This window comes from Ammodytes marinus (genome assembly GCF_949987685.1).
Source record: "Ammodytes marinus genome assembly, chromosome: 15".
Lineage (NCBI taxonomy): Eukaryota > Metazoa > Chordata > Actinopteri > Uranoscopiformes > Ammodytidae > Ammodytes > Ammodytes marinus.
The window spans coordinates 16786058-16808161 of NC_137219.1; the positions used below are offsets into that span (position 1 = coordinate 16786058).

A 22104-nucleotide genomic window follows, 5' to 3' on the forward strand; every position below is an offset into this window, starting at 1 on the left:
TTGTTTTGATCTGTGATGATAGAATAATTCAATACTAAGATTTTCAAGTAGAGTAAAAATGTTTTGTAAACTAACTGCAGGCTCTGCAAATGGAAACAAACCGGTCTCTTCTGAAACGGCACCTTTAATATCAGGTACTAACCAATAAGAGTAAGAATATATCCTGTTTTGGGTCTGATAAAAGCAAAACACACATGCTAGCTTGTCTTCCTCCAATTGGTCCGCTATCTCCATTCAGAGAAGGGTCAGGCCGGGGTTGATTATGCCAACAGCGTGGCCACAGACAGTGCATCTCATTCCAGACTCGGGGGGCTATTTTAGGTGAGAGTGCACTTTTCAAGCACTAGCAAACCGGCGGGCTGGAAAAACAATCCAGGAATAGCTGATCTGCTGCATCTGGTTTGTGTCGTGACAAGCCTGCGATGGCTCCCCGGCACTAGATGGAAGAAGCAGGCAGAGAGGGCTCAAATTCAAATCCTTCACAATAGACTACTTTGAATAATATGGTAAGCTAAACTATGCAATAAACCAAGAATCACGACACGGTGATTAATGCCGGCATTACATCAACGGAGACACAAACATTGCGTCCAGGGAAAGACAAAGCAGATGGTTAGACACTGATTCCATATCCCAGACGGTCTGGGAGGTGAGATATGAATCTTTGGTTGGACTCTGTGGAAACCATAAAGTTATGAGTTACATGTGAAAGTATATTTTGATGCAGCAACTATTTACAGCTGCCGTTAAACACTGCACTTAGATGTTTAATGTCTGAGCCCGGCGCGGTTTCTCGTACCACACAGGCCACAATTAATATAAAACAACTGTTTATTATTTATTTATTTTTTCGGGCATCATGGCTCATTCACGAGATTTGCAACTGTGCGCAATACAAGGCTAGGAGAAATCCACTAATGAGAATGACTTCAGCAGCTTCCTTCATGAACCAGCCCATTTCCCAATGTCTCACTATGACAGTTTATTATGTCAAAGGGTAGAGAAACAACTAAGAACAGTCAGGAGATTAAACTAGATCCTTTGCCAAAAGAGGGGTCTGAATCAAGTCAAGGGCATGGGGGGAGCAATTTTACACAGTGTGGAAGATGTGGCCCTTTCCTATTTTGATATGTTTAATATCCATGCTGAGGAAAAACCTGGTGAATGCACTGGGACCCCCGTTAGAAATCAAGCCATGTCGTCTTTCTGGACAAGCAGAACAAAAACAGAGCCAACAGTTCAACAGGCCACTTCTGTGTCTCTCTGCGAGAGCAGTGAAAATCCAACACACCGTGTTATGGTTAGCAATGTTCAAGGTCTCTGAACCCCTGAGGGGGGTCTTCAATGGGAATGTGTTGCCCCCACTCCATTAGGCCCTTCACAAAGGCAAAAAAACAGCAACGACCACTGAATTTGCTGGGTTGGCGCCCAGCAAATTGAATTTCTGAACCAACCAGAAGAAGATCTGGGTCCAGACAAGACGTGCGGGTCACAACCTCAGGAGTGATGAATATGTTTGTGTTCATTTATTGCTTTTCGTGTTTTGTGATATTTGACAGCGCCTGACGAAGAAATCTAATAGATTGTTCCTTTAAAATTAAAGTGTCTGTCTTTCAGTACAGGCTACGCAACAGATCCTTTGCAGAGGTATTTGGATGTGCGTACCCTTCAAATTGGCCCCAAATCAATTTATTTAGCCGAGCAGAGTCTGAAGTCATACGTCTGTGTCTCTGAGCTCCCTGTAGTGAGACTCTGACTCTCTGAGCACTATGTTTGTCTTGATGAGGTTAAAGAAGCAACTCATCACCGAAGCTGTTCCTATGTGATCGCAGCTGGCTGGTGAAGGAGAGCAATGGAGAAGTAGACAACAGCAGAGCTATCTGATTTTTCAATTACAGACCTCCAAGGCTCTGGCTCCTTATAACCTCTATCTCTCGTTCTCCAATGTCCACTGACACCAGGCCAGATGTGGAACAACATTACTAATATCTACACTGGTTAACCAATGATGTCATGTGGGCCGCTTTAGCAAAGAGTATTCTTGTTATAGTAATGTTTTCATTCTCGCATGGACAAAAAAAAATCATAATCAGTTTTGGATATCTGTAAGGCAAACCGGGTTACCATAATAACATTTAAAGAGATTACTGTGACAAGTCCCAGTGTGCAAGCTGAGCCTCACATGCTAGCCTTGACAAGGGGGTCTCAGAGTGTCAGTCGCAGCACTGGGTTGAGAGGTGAACCCCAGTTCAGCAGCAGCTCTGGAGACACAGATAAGTAGACAGTGAGAGTCTACTGATCTGCAATCCCCCCCAGACGAAATAAAATCACAACGCAGGAGGAGTAAAATGGACACTGCAGGGAAAGAAAACATTACTTCATACTAATCTAATGAAAAGAAAGAAAAACTTTGTAGATCCTCAGAGGATATAGGTGAAATGAGATTATCCTTGGACAGGAAGAGAGTTAATGTGCCTTTTGTGTCTGTATGTGTGCTGGCAGCGAAAGAAAATATAAGGCGTGCAAAATCGATTAAAAAAGTCAAGGTTGCAATGTTATAGACTACTGTGATTTTCAAAAGACAATACATCAGAGGGAAAATGTTATACGGTGTTTTTTTCCAAAAGAAGCATTCTTCTACTTCTATTATTTTTATATTATATATATACTAGGGCTGTCAAACGATTAAAATTTTTAATCAGATTAATCACAGGATTCTGTGGATTAATCACGATTAATTTTACCATTCGAAATATGCCCGAAAAATTCGAATTTTCTCTGTATATTGTTGTATGAACGGAAAGATAAATGACAGAAGGTGTATATGTACATTTAAAATTAGTAGGCTATGTTTATTAATTGAAAATACTGAAAATAAATTTAAATCAAACCATAATTCAATTGGTCTATCTCTTTACTATGTCTTTGGGCAAATATAGGATAGGCTATAGAATGGCATTTATTTGGTGAACCTATAGGTTGTGCATTCTTAAATACAACTTGATTACAGTCCGCGGTGTGTGTGTGTGTGTGTGTGTGTGTCTGTGCGTGCGTGCGTGCGTTTGTAGACGCGACCACGTCCTAGGGGACTGTTCATGTGTACCAGATCACACACACCTCTGAAAACTGCAGACGTTTGTGTCTGAACAGAGTGGACAATGTTTCACCTCCTGTTGCTCCCGACATCAACTGCCGGCCGCGGCAGTTGATTTTATATACTATCTATGCCCCCGACACAGACGTGACCGTTAGCAGTTTAAAACTTTAAAACACGACACGGGCTAACGTGCTGCTATGTTTGGCTGCGCGCAGCAACTGATCCTGCGTCAGCCACAACGTTAGATGACTGTAGTACAGAGCCGGTGGGATGTACGGGGCGGATCATTCTGCGCATGCGTTAAATGCGTTAAAAACATTAACGCCGTTAATTCCAGAAATTAATCACCCTGCGTTAACGCGTTAATTTTGACAGCCCTAATATATACACATCTATATATACCTATATATACACCTACATACATACACACACACCAAAAACTCCTTGGATCTACACGAATTACACATGTCACCAAAATGAATGTAAAGAAAAGAGAGAGAAGCCAAAAAGCGAATAATTGCATGCATTGCATTTAAATCATCAAAATATAGAGATTCTCACCTGGCACCAATGTGCATTTAGTCAGTCTAACGTGCCAGGCTACCATTATTACACACTGCTTCTTCTGCGTTGCTATGTGAAGCGCAGCATTCCTGGGGTCTCCCAGGTCCGGCCTGTTAATGAGCGGCCGACCAGGGGCTGTGGGCCGGCTGCCGGGCCAGCGCCTCACCACTCCAAAGCAAATAAACTGAGGTCCATTTAACCAAACACAATGTTCTAGGCCAGGCGAACAGAGTGCAAGCACTGGGGCAATATTTGCAGCACTGAGACGAAAATCAAACCTCAGGAGGTTTACATACCTCTCTTTCTGGGACAGTGTTTAAGCAAAAGTATTATTGTTGGAAGCTGTGAACATGGGAAGATTTTGTAACATAGGGCCAGCACGTTTTCCCTCTTCAAAGAGGGAATTAAAACAATGCATTTTTCAAGTCATACTGGTACCTGCAACGACGCAAAGTGGCCAGGTTGAGGTGCTGGAGCAATAACCTCGGGCTGTCCTTCAAGCCACGAAATCTTCAAGTGATTTTCACTCAGGCCGCTTTCATTCTTGGCCGCCAACTCCTAAAAAAAAATCATAGCAGAAAATCTGTGAGTGAGTGCATCTTCAGATGGTTCCTCTCGCAGTATTTGATAGGGAATTTAAAAAAAAACATTTTCCTTGTCCTGAAATCTGTCTTTTATCTATTTTACACCTGGGTATTTGTGCAGGGACTATTGCGTATAATTTACATTCGAAAAACACATGTCGGCAAGGACAAAGGTGGATTGTAACTAGGCCAACTCCTAGAGCTTGGACCAGGAGATGAGCTGCAGGAAGAGACCTGAACAGAACCTGTGCCCAGATCCCTGTGGACTGGCAGAAATGCACTCTGGACGGAAACCACACAGCCTGGTGAGGGAAACCACAATAAAATACTACGCCATGGCGACAAAGAGCCCGAGGATCCAGACAGAGTGGAACAATGAGGCTGCTCAAATGGTTCCATCCAGTGGTTCCCATCAGCACAGAGATTCACGATGCGGAATGACTTAAAGCACTGGTTTGGGTTTGCACAAACCGTCCTGAGGCTGGGAAGTCTGTGACAGGTGTCACTCTTAGCAATAATCAAACTCAGCAGGTGACCTGAGACTTCAAGGCAAGAGTGTGGTAAGCAAATGTGGTTCTATGCAAATAGAACCACATTTGGAAAATCTTTTTTTTATTTTTTTATGAACAGACAGAATGAGGACACTGATTCAGGGTAGAGTATAGTATAAGGTACTTACAGCTGCCTTCACAGTGGCAAATTCGACCACAGCGCTTCCTCTCTTCTTAGTCGATAAAATCACATTCAAAACATCCCCGTACTGGAGGTAAGAAAAAGGAGAAAAGAAGAGAAGTCAGACGGAGGGAAGAGGAGAGATGCAGAACATTCAAATTAGTATTTCCTTTCACAGCACAACCCGTAACCATGAAAACGCAAAGCATATGCAGACTGAAGAACTCAAAACAGGGGGAGAATATTAACAGACTTAGGATACAAGATGCGTTTGGTTATTAAACCTTATCTGTAATGATAGGCTTCGTATGTTTGGGGCCGGGCCAGTTACACAGCAAAGAACATTCAAGTAACACCGTGTACCAAAGTGTGACCTTTGACTTCTTTAGGGAGACAAGAGGAGGCAATATATCACACATTTACTGTCGCTACTCCTTGTGCAGTGACACAGTTGATAAACAACAAAATATATGGCGCGAAAGTTGAAATGGGAGGTGGCCCTCGATTTCACTTATTGCCACAAACCAGAACAGAGAGAAAAGGCTGGCCTAAAAGAGGAAGTGGGGAGAAGAGCATCTCAGTTATTCCCTGACCTCTGTCCGAGAGAGATGGAGAGACGATGAGGGCGGATAGAAACACATGTCTTTACAGTAATAAGCAGAGAAAAGGGGTTTCTAAATTCCTTTGAGAATCTCATTCTGTGAAAATGCAGCTTTCTGGGAATGGGAAAGTCCAGGAATACTAATGCTTACTAAGGACATCACCGAGCAAGCCAACAGTGACAAAGGAGACTCTCAAAAGGCCTCAGTTTCATAAAATATAAATATTGTAACGTTGTTTTTCCCCACCATTAAACGAATATGTATCATTCTGAGCAGCCAAAGTAAACGCACAAGTATGAAGAAGTATCCACATGCTATACTTGCTTTCCCACACAGCGTTGGCTATTTCTACAAGCCCAAACCAATAACTGTCACTCAATGGAGCTTGCCATCTCAAATAACTATATTTTTTTTTTCCTTAACTGTATTCCCTATGCTTAAGAATTTAAAAAGGAACAACACTTCTTTTCCACAGTCGTTATTATGACACAGCCCTTCTGCCCGGCACCACGTTGATTGGAGTTTGTGCAGAGGAGAAATTTAGACGCCTCTTTCCGGACAGTTTGACGTCAGTGACACTTGCCCTATATCCTCCATTTCAGGCCGGCCTATGCTCCACCGAAATCCCTCGCGATGGATCGTAGCATAAGATGGTTGTGGTTTGCATGAGAAGAGCCCATTTCCAAAAGCCTCCCTTGGCACTACTTAATCACCTGGTAAGAGGGGCCACAAACAATGGCGTGCATGGCTTTAAAAGGGCACTACAACATTGCCCTCAGCACTTTCACTGCAACAAAACTTAATAGGCCTTATTTAAGGGGAAGAATAAAACAATCTGCAGCGCTGATGTCATGCAGACCTCAAATATGGCCGGACTCTGCGGGCAGGTTTGTTACCATGGAGAGCAGGAGTGCTTTGGGACAGCGAGGATAAAGTGTTACATTCAATCACTTATTTGTTTTATTACAAATTATATTATTATGGGGAATATGTCACTTCAAATAGAAATAGCAGATAGCAATATATATCCTCATATAGTGCATTTCCTGAAAATGTTATTGAGAAACAATCCAGATCACATCTGTTATTGGTTAATCCAGTCAATTAAAGACCTTGTATATTAAAGTACTTCATCACATCGATACAAAATCCCTGCAAAGCGGTCCTGCTCATTAATTTACAACATTGCATGCAATGTCCTAATACAGCCTGACATGTATTTAAAAGGGAAAGCTACCGCTGTAGTCTCAAGGTATTATTATATTACCCAACCTTAGTGCAATTCTGTAGTTAAAAAAACAAAAGTCCTGAAGGCAAGCCATTTTAGGCTTATTACACTGTGACACACACTACTCATTTGATTTTTCAGGATGTGTACCTTTTGTAGAAGTCGTAAAAGAATGTCTTGAGAGTAGCCTCCATTCGTCTCGTCATCTTTTTTACACTTCCACTTTAGCTGAAATGAGAAAGAAGACCCAAAGGTCAGGCTTGTATTAGGCATGCAGACTTTCAAGAAACAAAGAAGTGCATAGTCATGTCTGATCATTGAAGTACAATGAATATGAACTCAACCGTCGAGGAGACAAAGCATACCGGGCAGGCTTGGCTCTAAAATTAGCACACAAAGCCGTGGAGCAGAGAATACACTCACCTGGCTCACCTGCCCAACTATAGGTCCACACACAACAACAGACACAATAATGACTAAATAAACCAAAGCAGGTTTATGCTGAAGGAGAGGAGAGACAGTCCTCCACTGGCATGTGTTGAGTCTTTGTTTTTAGGACTGTGGTTAACGTTTCCGCTTGTGTAACAATGTTTCTCTGTCCGTACTTATGTCTTGATACTTGCCATATTGCACTGTGTAAATGCTGTTCTAGAAATTACCGTACAACTACTTTCCGTATAATAAACAGCTTCCATAAAAGATAGCGAGAAAAAATATTTTTACTGCATTGGAGTCCTGTCACTGAACGCTAATGTGAGTTCCCGTACTCCCAAAAGGAGATGTTGTGCAACTTCTTGCATCCATGTTTAAAGAACAGCAGAGTCTAGCCAATATCACACTAATTGCTTGAAGTACTATTATAAATGGCAAGCGCTAAGTGTTGATTCAGATCCAGCATTCTGCTCACTGTCAGACAAACAAGGACTTCAGGGAATTTCCATGTCTACATGGCCTCTTTTACCAACAATTACGGTTAAGAATGTACATTCTCCTTCCCAGAGCCGTCTTCCATTACATGCTGATAACCTTCCTACCCATTAATCTTCCAATAAGATATTTTTGGCGTGATGTGATGTCTACAGTTTTAGCCCAAAACGCAGACACGATGCTGTGTTCTCCTGTTCCTCGTAAATAAATACACAAGTAGGGAAGATATTAGTGGGACTTAACCAAGGGGCTCTTTCTGCTGTTGATGTGCACTTAAACACTGAAAACGAGATACCATAGAATTTAAGTCTAGAGTGAAAATACAATGGCAAACATCACTGATATTTGGCTTAAGGAGGGGTTGGCGTCGGGTTCAATGCAATAGTCTCTAATCCATCATCAGCACAGTTGATCATTTTAAGGAACACCACTTATTTCAGAGTAGCAGAGATTTGTTTAATTAAAAAACTGGGTCAAATCTAGAATACCATAATTTTGATGCAGGTTAAAGATAAAATATAACTTTACCTTGACAGAATTTTAAAATGTTTTAATGAATGTTCTCTGATTCTAGAGACAACACAAAAGAGAAAAATGAATGATAAGAAAGATGGTTTAATAAACTTAACAGTCCCTGAGAAAGGCCTTTTGCGGTGATGTTCCCATGTCCTTCAACATGACCCTGATGGTATGAGTCTCGCGGCCAGTTTGTTTTTCCAACTGAATACACAAATGCCGGGGAACACACTGCTCCACTAGATGGCTATCAAATTGTAAAACCAGATTTAATGTCTAAACACATTAGCTAATATCCCCAGTGTCCGTTTAATATTGTGCAGGATTGGCCGTCTCCTCGAAGGAAATATAATAAGCCCCTCTCTTGGCATAGTTACAGGTCTCCTGACGACGCAGGGCCCACTCTGGAGGAATGGGCGTTAGAACACCATGTGCGCTTGCTTGGTGTATGGTCTCCAAATAATGAATTACGAATGTCTAAGGTTCTATCAAAATCCCTGCAGAGGTTGAGCCTGTACTTTCGCTCAGATGGAGCAGTTCCTCATGACTATGCTGGGACACCAACCATCCTCCTTCTCCTCTTTTTCCATCATGCTGCCTTATTGTCCAAGAACAGCAAAGCTCATCCCCTCTTCCCCAGTCTCATGCACTGACTTTAACAGGCTCAAAGCTAAACGCCTTACCTTCAATTTGGGGGTCACATTACTCTTGGAACATCTCTCCACTCCTGGGTCTGAGAAAACAAAAGATGGGACAGTTCAGTGAAAAGACAAAGAAATCAGGGTTGGGTGGTTTCCAATTTATGACACCTTTAAGCCTTCCCCAAATTCTACCCCGGCACACGGTATTACCGTCGGTTGATACCTATTTCTACTTCAACTGTAGCCTATTTGTTTTAGCTTTGCGCCTAACACTACATTCGACAAGTTAACATTGAACTAATCACAATTAAGTTACCTTCACTGAATACTCTTTATTGAATATATACTTTTTATTAAACAGCGTTTGAACACATCACAATCTAGGTCAATAAAACCTACGTTCCAAACGAAGGAAACAAACAAATTCACTGCATGTATCTTACTTGGTAAGTTTTTTAAGCTGCATTCTTTACTGTCGTATTCTCTTTTTTTTCACACAAATGATCCCTTCTGAGAAGAGGCTGTCACGTGACGCACGTGTACGAGCCTCAATACATGCAGTCTGCGCTATCAGTGCATTTAAATAGCAAGCCCTATTTTGACAGGTTCTTTATTTGACAAGTTAGGCCTACATCATTTACAGGAGTTGTGGCATCACTTTTATAGCATCCTCAAACACAGGCCTTGGTGCTGCTGGACACAGACACACACTCTTAAGGCTTTTATTATAAACATGCTCACATTACACAACAGCTTTTTCATTACGGCAATTAAAGGAATACCGTTGTTTTTGTTTAATGATGCCCCAGGACACTGTATTACCTAGCAACCCTGAAATAAACAATCGTTTTGTGGAGGCAAAAAATATCAGACTCAAGATGGGCGAGGAGGAACTCACGCAGATGTACGGCAATATTAAATTGGCTGTCTGGTTGTAAATGTATGCCTCATGCTCTAGTCTGATGATCCACTGAGTGCCTCTCGAGATGGAACAGACTGATCCAGAGGAGGCCTGACTGCGTGCAAATGGAAGAGTCTCAAAAGATGTGCTGACTATGCATGAGTAATTGTGCAGCCACAAAATGGGGGTATAGTCTGGGGCCAAGAATCAGTTCTTCCCTTGAATATCAACACTTCTATAGTCTTATTTTACAAGACTCTAATTTTTCTCATGTCTCCGGAGCAGAGACACAGAGGCTTTGATGCAAAAAATATCATCTCGGAGGTTAAAAGTTTGATGGATGCGTGTGCGTTACCTTGCCAAGTTGTGGAACTGCCAAAGCAACTAAAATAGACCTCTTCAAAGTTCATTTTAAATTAACATTCAGTTATAGTTTTTTTTAATGCGAGTAATACTTGGTGAACCACAGTGAGCCTGGTCAATGCTGTGGTTGGACCAATGGCATGATGAGTTAGAAAAAAAAAATACTTGGATTCAAACTTGCATTTAACCAGGCAGAACTGGAATGAACTGGCTTGGTTAACCTGGACAGGAGAGAAACTGGACGAGGTTACATTTTGGGAAGGGGGACATACTTCTGTGAGTGCATCTTCCCATCTCTTCTCTTTCTCGCTGGATCTGCTCTCTGACGAGCCTCTGTTCCTCCTCAAGCTGCCTGGATCCCTCCTCTCTCAAACGGGCAATCTGGTTGAAAATGGACACGTACAATACAGAAATGTTCACAGATGGAGTGACAGCAAATTATACATATTCACTCTCCATTGTGCCCTAATGTAATCCATCACCTGTATCCCTCTCCAATTCTAGTACAGCCTTCCAGCTATTACGTGTTCCCAGTTTGCTGACCACCTTATTTCTCTAGCTAAGGCAATAACACCTTGACATGAGAGGCAGAAAATGGAACAGTGCCACCTATTGGTTACTTTCTCCCCACTCAAGGCACATGGCCACATACAGTATGTACATGCATTAAACACATGCTATGACTCACCGTGGAAGCACGCACACCATTTTTTTATTTTTTTTTCATCGTTGGTTTTCTCGACAAAGTGCATAAAGTCATGCAATATCACCTAATGGTTTTACTGATAATTATGATATGGCAGTGAAAGAAAAAAGCCTCTCTGATAGAGCCTTTGTTCCTGACCCAAGTCTTTGGTAGATTTCATCCCAATCAGAAGGATGTAGTTGACGGAAAACAGAATAAGAGCACCTGCGTCTGCGTGTGCTTCAGTTTTCCTGGATTCACTGGAATACATGTCTGAGGGCTGCAGAATGGACGGTGATTTCTACATTCTCTATCAATTCTTTTACCTCTTCTTCAAGCGTTCTGGTGTTTTGCACCTCGTCCTGGCTCTGAGTTTCAGCGTTTCGCTCCCTGGCCTCCAAATCTGTCATAGCAACACACACACACATTATTACATGACAACAGAAACAGATTTAAAATACATAAAGCCAATGCAATAAAAAATAATAATAATAATAATAATAATATTCAAGGGCCTTGAACTCCTTTGAGAATTCCAAAGTGTCTCACCTAGCTTAATTTTCTTCCTCTTGTCATCTAGTTTCCTGGTTCTTTCTTCTGCTTGTTTCTTGGCAGCGATAATCTGATCATAGGCCGCCTGAAAACAGTGTTACACCGCGGGATGAATTGCGTCCGTCTGTTTGTGTATTTGTGTCAGCACCTTCATGAAAAGGTTAGATTAGAAAGTTTAGTGCTTTTACCTTGGCAGCGGCATCAGTTAGCACCTCAAGAGCCTGGGACAACTGGTGGAAGAGCTCCGCTAGAAGAAGAAAGAGGGCAAGACAAGCAAAAAAAAACATTAGGTTTCTATATCCTTGCTTCGGTTTACAATGTTTTACATGTGGAATATAAGCCTTGAAAAAGGCAAAATAATATGGCTACTATTTCAATATATAACACAGATCTTTGCAAATTTGACATAAACATGATATGTTTATGATATAAACACTAGACAGGAGATAGATGATTGGGTGACGTTAATGTGAAGAGCGTGAAGAGAACGTGCCTTCTACAGAGGGCTTATCCCAAGACAGACATTATGTGCTCAGCATGAAATCTTATAGCTGAAGCTGGGGCACGGGGTGAGACAAACTGAGACATTGTACGCTTTAAAAAGGTGCTGTGAGTCTCACGAAAACCTGTTTCTTCCAATGACACAGCTGTACATTCCCACACAAACCCCTCTGCCGCTCCATCTATCTTCCATTAGAGCGCCTCGAGGGGCCACTGCTGCAATCACCGCTACCACGCGAGACTCCCAAACACACACACACACACACACACACACACACAGGGAGAGACCACAATCTACACTCCCCATCATACAAACGCCACACTACTGCACTATGCTAGCCAGGCTTAATCATTCACTTATGGGAGGCCTAACTGGCCGATACTGTTACTCCCCGTGGGGACTGGCAATGCACGTTAACAGGAGGCTCTGGAGATCACGCTGCCAGAAAGGGGCGGTCAGGTTACCTATACGCATATAATGGGCTGGAAGGAAATCCAACTAGGGGGAGACCTGCCATGCCCACCAGCCAGCTCAGAGTGTCACAACATTGGGGGGTTGAGGAGAGGGAGCAAAATAGTGGGGGTATCTTCAGTCAGTGAGGAATCATGACCCCCAAGCCACCTCTTACATACATTACAACTTTCCCCTGAGGGCCAGCAAGACATGCTTGGCTCTCGTGCGATAGAGACAGAGTCTGTCCATGTGCGGGTTCAAGTGTTGAGGCCCTCCAAACCACTTCTTTTCCATTTCTGGGAAACCGACCCCCCTGGTTTTGTATTATCCCTCTCAACCTCCCAACTCTACCAATTTGCCTTTTTTTACTGACATAATCAGACATTGTCTTAACCATCCAGCAACCACATAAACCTCACTTGAAAACATGCCTCACGACCGGTCTTTTGTCCACAACATGCCCTCTTTTTTCCCTCCATCTCCCGACAAAAAAACTACACTGAGATTTTCTAGTCCAATTATTGACATGCTGGTTGGTGACAGGCCGCAGAAGGACTCGTAAAGCCATGGAGTGTGGAAACACTGGTGGTGTTGGTGGTGTATGGCCGGTGCTGCCTGGCTAGAAAGTGGACGGGAGAGACAGCCAATGGTTGTGTGGCTGTGTTTGGCAGGGTATAACCAACAGCTACACCAAAGCATTCATTTTTGGTTGTGAAACTTGACGGCCGCTCGGTCAGATGATTATTTCTTCAGCAAACTATTCAGAGATCACGTAAACCAATTTAAAAAAGTCGTGTTTCATGCTCTACTGTGTGGCTGACAAAAGGTCTGCGGATCAGAATGGAGAGAATAGGGGAAGAGTAAACAAACACATTTACTCACCTGCTTTGGGGTTGTCTGGGTTCTTGTCTGGATGGCATGTCAAGGCTTTCTGTCGATAAGCTTTCTTGATCTAGGGAGAAGAACAGAAGAACCCCTAGAGTTATGTCGAGTGGAAAAACGTTGATTAGGACACAAAAGAGAGCAAATCATCCACTTAAGCACTGATTTTGACCATGTGAACGTTAAAGTTCTTACTCTCAGTACCAATTATCTTTATCCGGTCGTCCTTGGCCCAGAAAACCAAAGTCATGAACGTATTGATGGTACCGACATGAAAGCACTGGGGGTGAAAACGTGGCACGCATTTAAATAAATATCGGGGATTTGTATTGGTTGGATAAAATCAACACCTGAGCCGATCCCTCTGCTTCATGTCCTTTCGACATGTTGTTAATGGAATCTAAGCACCGCGGCACATACTGCACAGTGAATTACCCGCACAAGAATTCCAAACCGTTCTCAGGCCCGTCGCCAGTTTGCAAGATAAATGTGGCCTGAATCGCTGCCCAGTATTAGTCCATCTTTATTCAAACCTTAAAAAAACAAGCTACAATAACATACACAAACAGAGTGCCATTGTCTTTAACAAATCTGAGAAAGCCACCATTAATATCTTAGGCTGGTAGCCAAAACATTTCGGGGGGTTCAGAGAACCAAAGTGGAAAAAGCAAACAATACTTTGGAGCATTGTAATGTCATATGAGGTTTTAGTTATAGCTGATTTTTTTAACTCTGGGTCACTGCTGCTTGGAATGTTAACCATTCATTGGTCCTTCTAGGGACCAGTTAATGACAAGGTGGTTTTCATTAGATCTCTGCTCCTCTGGAGAGAGAAGGGGAGCAGGAAAAACTCTCAGTGGGGGCTGTATGTAGAGTGCAGCGCTGGAGCCTTTCCGCACACACGCTCATATATGTGCATTGCATGCTAAGGATTTGGCACGTACATTCCCTAACAAACATCCATGCACGCACACACCCACCCACACACACACAGCCATACCCTTTCTCACCAGTCTTAATCAGCCATGCCAGTGTTCTGCGTGTTTTCACATACACCCCCTTAGCGCAAATCAATCCATTGCCAGTGCGCTACGGGCCACAGAATTTGGGAGCTCCTTTCTTCATGTCTGGGAAACGTTTGCGTTGGACGCCTTGTCCTCTGGCACATGCAGTGTTTCCCCGTGTGTTCTGTGCACAGTTTTATCTCTACAATGCATGCCAAAACATACAGAGCTGACTTTACTGTGAGGAGAACAAAAGTGAACTCTGAGGGGAACCGAGCAGAACGGTGAAATCAATCAGTGTCCAAGCCTTTTTAACAGAAATGCCAATGGGTCTCCATGGCAACTTTAGACCCATTAGGCAAGAAGCCCATTGTCCGAGGTAATAGCCGCTAAGCCTTGACACGATTATATGAAAGAAACAAGCTTCCGGTGTGAGCCCTCTGGACATTTTCGTGGCTCAAACAGCTTCCAAATGTCACAAGTCCTTTCTTGCAACTCTTACTCAGCAATCAGATTCTTTCTCATTATAGTTCCAGTAGTAAATGAGAACTTAGTTCATTGAAAGGGCTTTGGAGAGACTAGACTTCATTAAGAGATATTTAGTCTGGCTGCTTGGCACACAGAGCTTTCCAACATATCGAGACTGACACACAGTGCAGTGGACTGGCGCCAAACACATATGCTTACTGTTGGCCTGAGCCTACTTCCCCTTTTTACTCTGTATTCTCCTTTTCTTTTCTCTGTGCTGGCTATCATAAGTTAGTCGAATTGTCTCGGAAGGATTTAAGTAAGGTAAACAGGCATGCATGGAAATAAAGACTCAAGTTCAAGTTTAAATGTATGATAATTTATCTATTCAGGTGCACAGTTGAACAAAATTCAGAAAATCTCTTATGAAAGCTGCTGCATTCTAAGCAACAGGTAGGCAGGGATTTGAGTTGGAGAACTCCCTGCATGAGACATTGATCCTTTACCAACCGATAGAGAAAGATAGTCTACTATAAAAGACTATATAAGTGATTGCCAGTGGTATGTCTTTCACTCAAATGTTGTGTATATTTTTGCTGAACATTTTCCAAATGCATTGTTTTAGATTTGTTTTATGAAATATGAAAATGATGATGAAATTGTTGTATAATGGTTCATCAGAGTGACCAAGTGTGCATTTTTGTCAGTGTTACATAATTTGTGTGAAAAGTTTAAGTGTAGGTTGTTTTGTTTTTTTAAAAGGAAAAAAAAAGTGCCTTGATGCTAGCTGTAATGTACGTATACACAAGCAAGCACGTTTCTAAAGGGTGTGTGAACAGTGAAATGTTTTTAACACCATACAAAATAATATACTTCAAACAACAGATGCCTAGATATGTATAAAATATATTTTTTTTAAAGACAAAGTAACAGATTTTGCAAATGTAAGGTAAAGTAGGTGTGATTTGATATGAAGGGGCTTGGAGCGCTTCAATGTCCTTTGTTCACTCTCACTCCACTTCTCATGTTCTTCCTCACCTGCAGCCAGCTGACAAGGTAAACACGTCTTCACATCTGGCATAAACAGAGCAGATGTTTGACAGTGTCTGGCCAGCTGAGCTCTTCGACAAGTACAATCTGTCATCATAGATGCCGTTCTGGTGGCGAGCGGCCATGTTTGTCTCGCTGAGTTCAATTAGGGATCTAGGGCTGCAACTAACGAATATTTTGATAATCGATTACTCTGTCGATTATTTTCTCGATTATTAAATCGATAAGCGGTTTGGTCCGTAAAATGTAAAAAAAAATTTAAAAATATTGATCAGTTTTCCAAAGCCCATGTTGACGTTCTCAAATGTATTGTTATGTCCAAAACACAACAATATTTCAGTTTACTGTCATAATAGGATTAAAGACACCAGAAAATATTCACATTTGAGAAGCTGAAAACAGAATTTGGACATTTTTTATCAAAAGATGTCTCGAAACGATTACTCAATTAGCAAAATATTTGGAGATTACTTTAATAATGGATAAATAATAGATTATTGGATTATTCGTTGCAGCTCTAGATCTAGTTAACAAACATTATTCTCTATAGTCCAGTTAATTATCATACCTCCCATCCTCTTGTGTTTCTCTCTCCATCCCCAAATCCTTTCTTTTTCTTTTTACTCCCTCTAGCATCCTTCACGATATCTTGTCTTCACCGCGCCTCCAGTGCAGTTTATGTAAAATAATACATAATTACTCCCATCGATGCCATAACACACAGCCCTTAATTGATGCTGGAAGCCCCTTGAAGCCCCTTGGTCCTAACAAACTAGAAGCCAACATTTGAAGAGGTTAGCACATGTATGGAAAAAAAAACGCTGATCGAGTGGCATCTTCTTACAGGACTAATCCAGGCAATTACTGTCGCAATAATTCTTGGTGCAGCAGTTCACCGTGACCATTCTAAGGACTGGCTCTTGGATCAAATATGAGTAAGACTTTGTGAAGAGAAAACCATAAGAACTCCTGGGCTAAAACCAACTGCTATCCCTTGTGCTTATACGGATGAGCAAAAATGCAATTCGAATTATATTGTCACATGCCAATTTTCCTCGTCTCATTCACCGAAAAACAGACTGAATTCTCAACTATTTCCCACACTTCAGTTTGTGGAAGGAAGGAGACACCAATAAATCAAGAAAGAGAATCTTGCAGCAGCAGGCCAACAGTAGCCTAATGGTTAGTGCCTGGTGAAAAATACAGACTGTGTGCATCCCTGATCCCTGTCTGCCACAGTTTTATAACTGCATGCCCACATCTTGTCCTCGTTACACCAGTCTTTGGTGCCAATTACAGTTGACAAACTGGTCCTGGTGCAGCCCCAGCACGGCCTGGGTAGGGCCCCTAGCCTGTGTGGCTGATTAGCTGCCTGATCTGCCATGGGCCCATCCTCCTTAATTACAACCCTCTGCTATTTACGGGACATTATCAGCTGCAGGAAAATAATAACAGGCACAACAGGGACAATGAAGGAAAGGGGCAAAGTGGACATGAACGCACAGAGGAAGGTAGAGCCTCAAGTAAAAAGAAAACTTGGATGTAACGGAGAGGAGTTTTTTTTACTTTGTACAACATTTTAAATTTAACTCAAAAACTAACACATTTGTAATTTTCTTTGAATACATCATGTATGATGAGGTTTAAAGCCATAGTGTGTAACATTTTCATATAAATGAACGTTGGTTACATTCAAGCCAAAGCCAAACAAGTCGAAACATAGTTGATTAAAACAACCAAAAAACACTATGTATTTCTCAGTATGGCAGTGTTTACATACTGGTGTCACGGTGACACTGTCACCCCCTGACTCTGGCGCAGGAGCTCATAAAAATCCCTAGAAGCGCCCAAGAAATGTTTCACTGTTGATTATACTGCTAATAAAAGACCTGGACATACAGCAGAAGGAATAAAATCCTTGCACAATCACCAAAGGCTTACCTCATGCAGATGCGCCGACAGTGATGTTTGTGATTAATCAGAATTCCTCATGGGGCAACAGAATGTACGCACTATGGCTTTAATGTGATGTAAAATAATGTAACTGTGGAACACAGATCAAAGCATTGAATATAAATTGCCCCAGCGCTGCTGTATCATGTCGAAAGACCTGAAACACCCGACCACGGGCAGCATCACTGCAAATGTGCCCTAGTGCATCATGGGAAGCAGAAACAGCTGCCCTGATCAAGCAGACACAAAGAGGTAACTCGTCATTGAGAGCAATTTGTTTACAATGCACAATTACAGTATAATGCAATCAACTGTGCTTGGACTTACTGTCTGGAAGTAAATCATCCAGGCATGTAGTTACTGCATCCATTTGCAACCCATCAGGTACACTCCAATTGAAGTAATTGAATAAACCACAAGACTTTTTGTGTGGTCTTGGTTGTTGACGTTGTTTCACCAAGCAATCTGTGGTGAAACACACACTTAGGCAATTATTACCAAAGCCCTGCTGATATGCATAACTCTTTATATGGTGGACTCGCAGCACAACAGCCTCCCTCAGCCCTATAAGGATAAAGCAAATCCCAGTCATTTCATAGTCAATAAATCATAGACACTGACATGCCGGTTTCCACATCGTGTTTCAACCACCAGTCAAGCTCAAAAGAAGGTCAACGGCAAGAGATAACAGAAAGAGATGCTAAATAGAACCAGGAGGAAATTGCAGAATGCAAATCCCTTACGTCAAGGCAATGTTTTACAAGCTGTGGCTAAACCCACATAAACAGGCTCTGGGATGAGCTTCTTCCTCTCTCTCTCTCTCTGTGATAAACAACATGCCTGATAGTGGTGGTGGCACAGCAGGCCAAACAACAGGGATAAGTAGCCCATTTGATGACATGTGTCTTCACACTTGATTGATTTTTGAGCCCCTCCATAATCAATTCACCGCACATACACACACACAGACACACACACACCTCGGTATCTCTCGACCATCAACAGACCTAAAAGAACAAGCCCTCTTCATTCTGGAGTCTCAATTCTACCAAAGTCATGACCACTAACTACTTCCTCCTCCAATATATTCCTCTAGGTGGGGACAAGTCTTTGAAATCCAATTAAGAAAATGTAATTTCCTTTCAGGTCTGTGGATTCCTATATGCTGGAAACGTTCAAGAGAAATGGTCGTACTCGGGAAGGGCTGGCTTCAAGAGGAAACCAATCGCTCTAGGCTGAGAAATGAAGAGAAGAACTGTAAACCTTCGCAGAGTTGATTCATAAATCTATGCATGCCGGCACCCAATGCAATTCAGGCAAAATGATTCTGTTGTTAAAAAGAAAGAAAGAAAATTAAGAAATGCTGTCTATCAAAATTTCTGTTAATATTTTAAATTTAAAATAGATCTAATTGTGGTCATAAAAGCACAAAAAGTGTATGTCAGCAATGTTGTTTTTTTTGGTATTTTTAGAAGTCGAGTAAGTGAAATAAAAAACATATACATTTATTTCACATTCAGATTTTGAACTATAAAAAATATGAAAAAATAGGCTAATTGGCCACCTGTGTGAGAATAAATTTTTAAATTTCATATTGAAGAACAGTGCATAACTTCTCCACAGTGATCATTTGCTGCTTTCCTCTGAATCATTGTTAATGTATATTGCATATTGAATATCTTTGAATTATAGGCCTAATATAATACTAACACAAGCTATGACAGGGCGTGAAACCTGCGTGAAACCGAAGACTTTGCTGATGCAATGTCGCCGCAAAGTGGTAATTTCGATGTATCACACCTTTGCAGTTCAGTCATTAGCTGTCTTTTGCTACTTGGGGTATAATGTTCAGTGCTCGCTTAGCCTACCTCGCGTTTCTTTTAACACAAAAAAGGCTCCTGGTGTAACGTTAACTTTTTATTAAACTATACAACACACACAGCTCCATGGTGACAAGGTACAAGACTCCTGTAGTGCTAGCAGACAGAAATGTCTTCACACACTTATAGAGCCTCTCTTTGTACAAACACTCTGGCTTTAAACATTCAGCCAAAATTCGTATTCTGCTAAAAAACAACTTTAACCTGCCTGTAATGCTTTACCAACAGGGGCGGCTGCCTTAGTAGTAACAGCTTTATTATCTAACTAGCTCAACAGCTAGCTTGCTAACATGCTCACCTCTTTCGATGTAGCAGTGCTTTCAATACCGAGTAAACCATACAGGTCCAACTTTAGGATATCCTTGGCCTTTCCGGACATGTCTGCCAACACAGAACTACAGTACCGACACAGAAAAAACAATAAATGTAAACGCAATGTCAACGTTTGGCTTATACAACGGTTTCTTGTTATTGTACCCGGTGCAGGCAGCATGAGTTTGACGTCTTCGACCTTTCAACTAGGATGTGCACTGCAACCTGGGAAATGTATTTTTTGTTCCGCTTTTCTCTGTAGGCCTAGTTGTAACTTCTTTTAAAACCTTAAACTCATTCCAAGTTAACCTCTTTTTTTGTGTGTATTTGTGGGCTTCTCAAGTGATAAATCAGGCATGTAATGTCTCTGCACACTAATAGGCCTACACAGACACATTGGCCTACAAATTCCTTTTCAAATTTATTTAGGCCTAGGTGTTTAAATGTTTCACATTAGGCCCAGGCTCGCAAAGCCAGACCAAACTACAGCAAGTAGTGTGGCCCAGGCCTATATTCCTTCTAATATTAAAGCCAATCAGCTTTCTCCTTACCTTCTAAATTTGAGCTTTATTTCTAGCCTTAAAGCTGGGATGGAGGATTTGGGGAGAAAATGGCAGTTGGGATAGAGATTCGAATCCAAATACCTCAACCGCTCCACTTGTTCTCTTTGGTCCCTCCCCTATGGTCCCGCCCTGACAAGCTCTACACCAACAAAGTCGTGCCAAAGTGAATGGACAGTCCCAACAGGCAATAAGAACAGAGAATCGGAGACTCGCTCTGATTGGTCAAAGTGTACAGCTCATGTTAATTTTGACCAATCAGAAATCACATACCCCAGCTTTAATTAAATAGGTTGATTTGTAGGTGGAATAATCTGCATTGTGTTTATCAACCATTTATCTATTCCTTCATTGTTGATGTCAACAAATGTGTCAAGTATGTTTCTGTTGATTCTTTATTACAGAATTATTTGTAGGCCTTATTGAGAGAGGACTGTACTTTCAGTTGGGAACATAATGGACTTAATTATTCCTCCAAATAAACACATGCACATTTATCAGAATCAGGATTAGAATCAGAAAAAGTTTATTCCCAGATAGCCTACTGTACGTTCACACATACAATACATTTATTTAGCTGTGGACTGATGGTGCATAACAATGAACATACAGTAAGCATAGAGCAAATCAAATTATATAAAAGATAAAAACATTAAATATGAACAGTGTAAAATATAAAAAGAGATATGTGCCGTTTTTAGTCCTTCAAATCTTTACATTAAACTTATAGAGTTGTGACCTTTTATATTTGAATAATAAAAGTTCCTGCTCAGTTGTAATGCATCAGATTGTAAAGTGTGCCCTCTGTTGGAGAAATTTTGTAACAGCGAAAACACGTGTCTAGAATTGACATCGAGCTGTCAAGGACAATTGAAATATCAGTTTACTTTGTTCATATGTGAGTTATGAAATACCACTGTTTCAATTTTCAGTAGATCTTTATTGATTGGAGGCAAGAGCAAACATCAGCATTTCACAGACACGACCACAGAAAAACACTTATAGTAGGATTAACACTGCAGACAACACAGTGTGTAGATGTTATCACTTACAGCATAGTTCAACTTTGCTCTAGTCTACACAGTCTTGGCCTTCATTACCACATAGCATCTCAACCATTGCAGTTGTAGAAAACCTTGTTCTTTTGTAACCAACTTACCCGGCCTCATCTATAATACCTCAACTGTCTAGCATCTGTTTTGATACAGAGCAGGTCAACCCGGAACTCAAGGTAAACATATTTGACCATGAGTCACTTGTATATAATCTCCCAACTACATAACATATGACAATATTACAAATATATTTGATCACAGGGCTGATTGTTGTTTTTATTTAGGGAAGTCGGGCTCAACCTTTGTTTACATTTGAATCATTGTGTATCCTGCTTTAGTCTCTGGCTTTACTTAATTAAACCTGGCAACACCTTCTATCAGTTGTGAAAAAACATCTTTCGTCAAAAGAAAGGTTCAGTGCTACAATTTACACAATTTATTTTCCATTTCTTATTTGTAACTAGCTTGGGGTCACCAGTAGAATAAATAACACTTTTGATAAAATACTTAAATTAAATAATCACAAAAAGCAAATAACAGAAACAGCTGCTCAGAGCAGAGCCTATAGGGACAACTCAGCCATTACTTTAACAAGATTATCAATTCTTGCAGCACTTCCTGTGGGGGTGGAGTCCATAGTGATGTAGAATCTG

The 22104-nt window shown here is 41.4% G+C and overlaps 1 protein-coding gene across 1 annotated transcript in view; it reads right to left on the minus strand.

Annotated features, from left to right (window-relative positions):
- dnajc17 (DnaJ (Hsp40) homolog, subfamily C, member 17) overlaps positions 1-20014 on the minus strand; it is a 35269-nt gene extending 15255 nt beyond the window's left edge. Inside the window, exons 1-10 of the mRNA XM_080041934.1 lie at positions 19823-20014; positions 13170-13239; positions 11521-11579; positions 11330-11417; positions 11107-11183; positions 10368-10476; positions 8874-8923; positions 6898-6975; positions 4925-5005; positions 4100-4219 (exon numbers count right to left, since the gene is read on the minus strand). Coding sequence (XP_079898060.1) covers positions 4100-4219; positions 4925-5005; positions 6898-6975; positions 8874-8923; positions 10368-10476; positions 11107-11183; positions 11330-11417; positions 11521-11579; positions 13170-13239; positions 19823-19903 — 813 coding nt within the window. The 5' untranslated portion in view covers positions 19904-20014. The remainder of the gene's footprint in view (positions 1-4099; positions 4220-4924; positions 5006-6897; positions 6976-8873; positions 8924-10367; positions 10477-11106; positions 11184-11329; positions 11418-11520; positions 11580-13169; positions 13240-19822) is intronic.
- Between the last annotated feature and the right edge of the window lie 2090 nt (positions 20015-22104).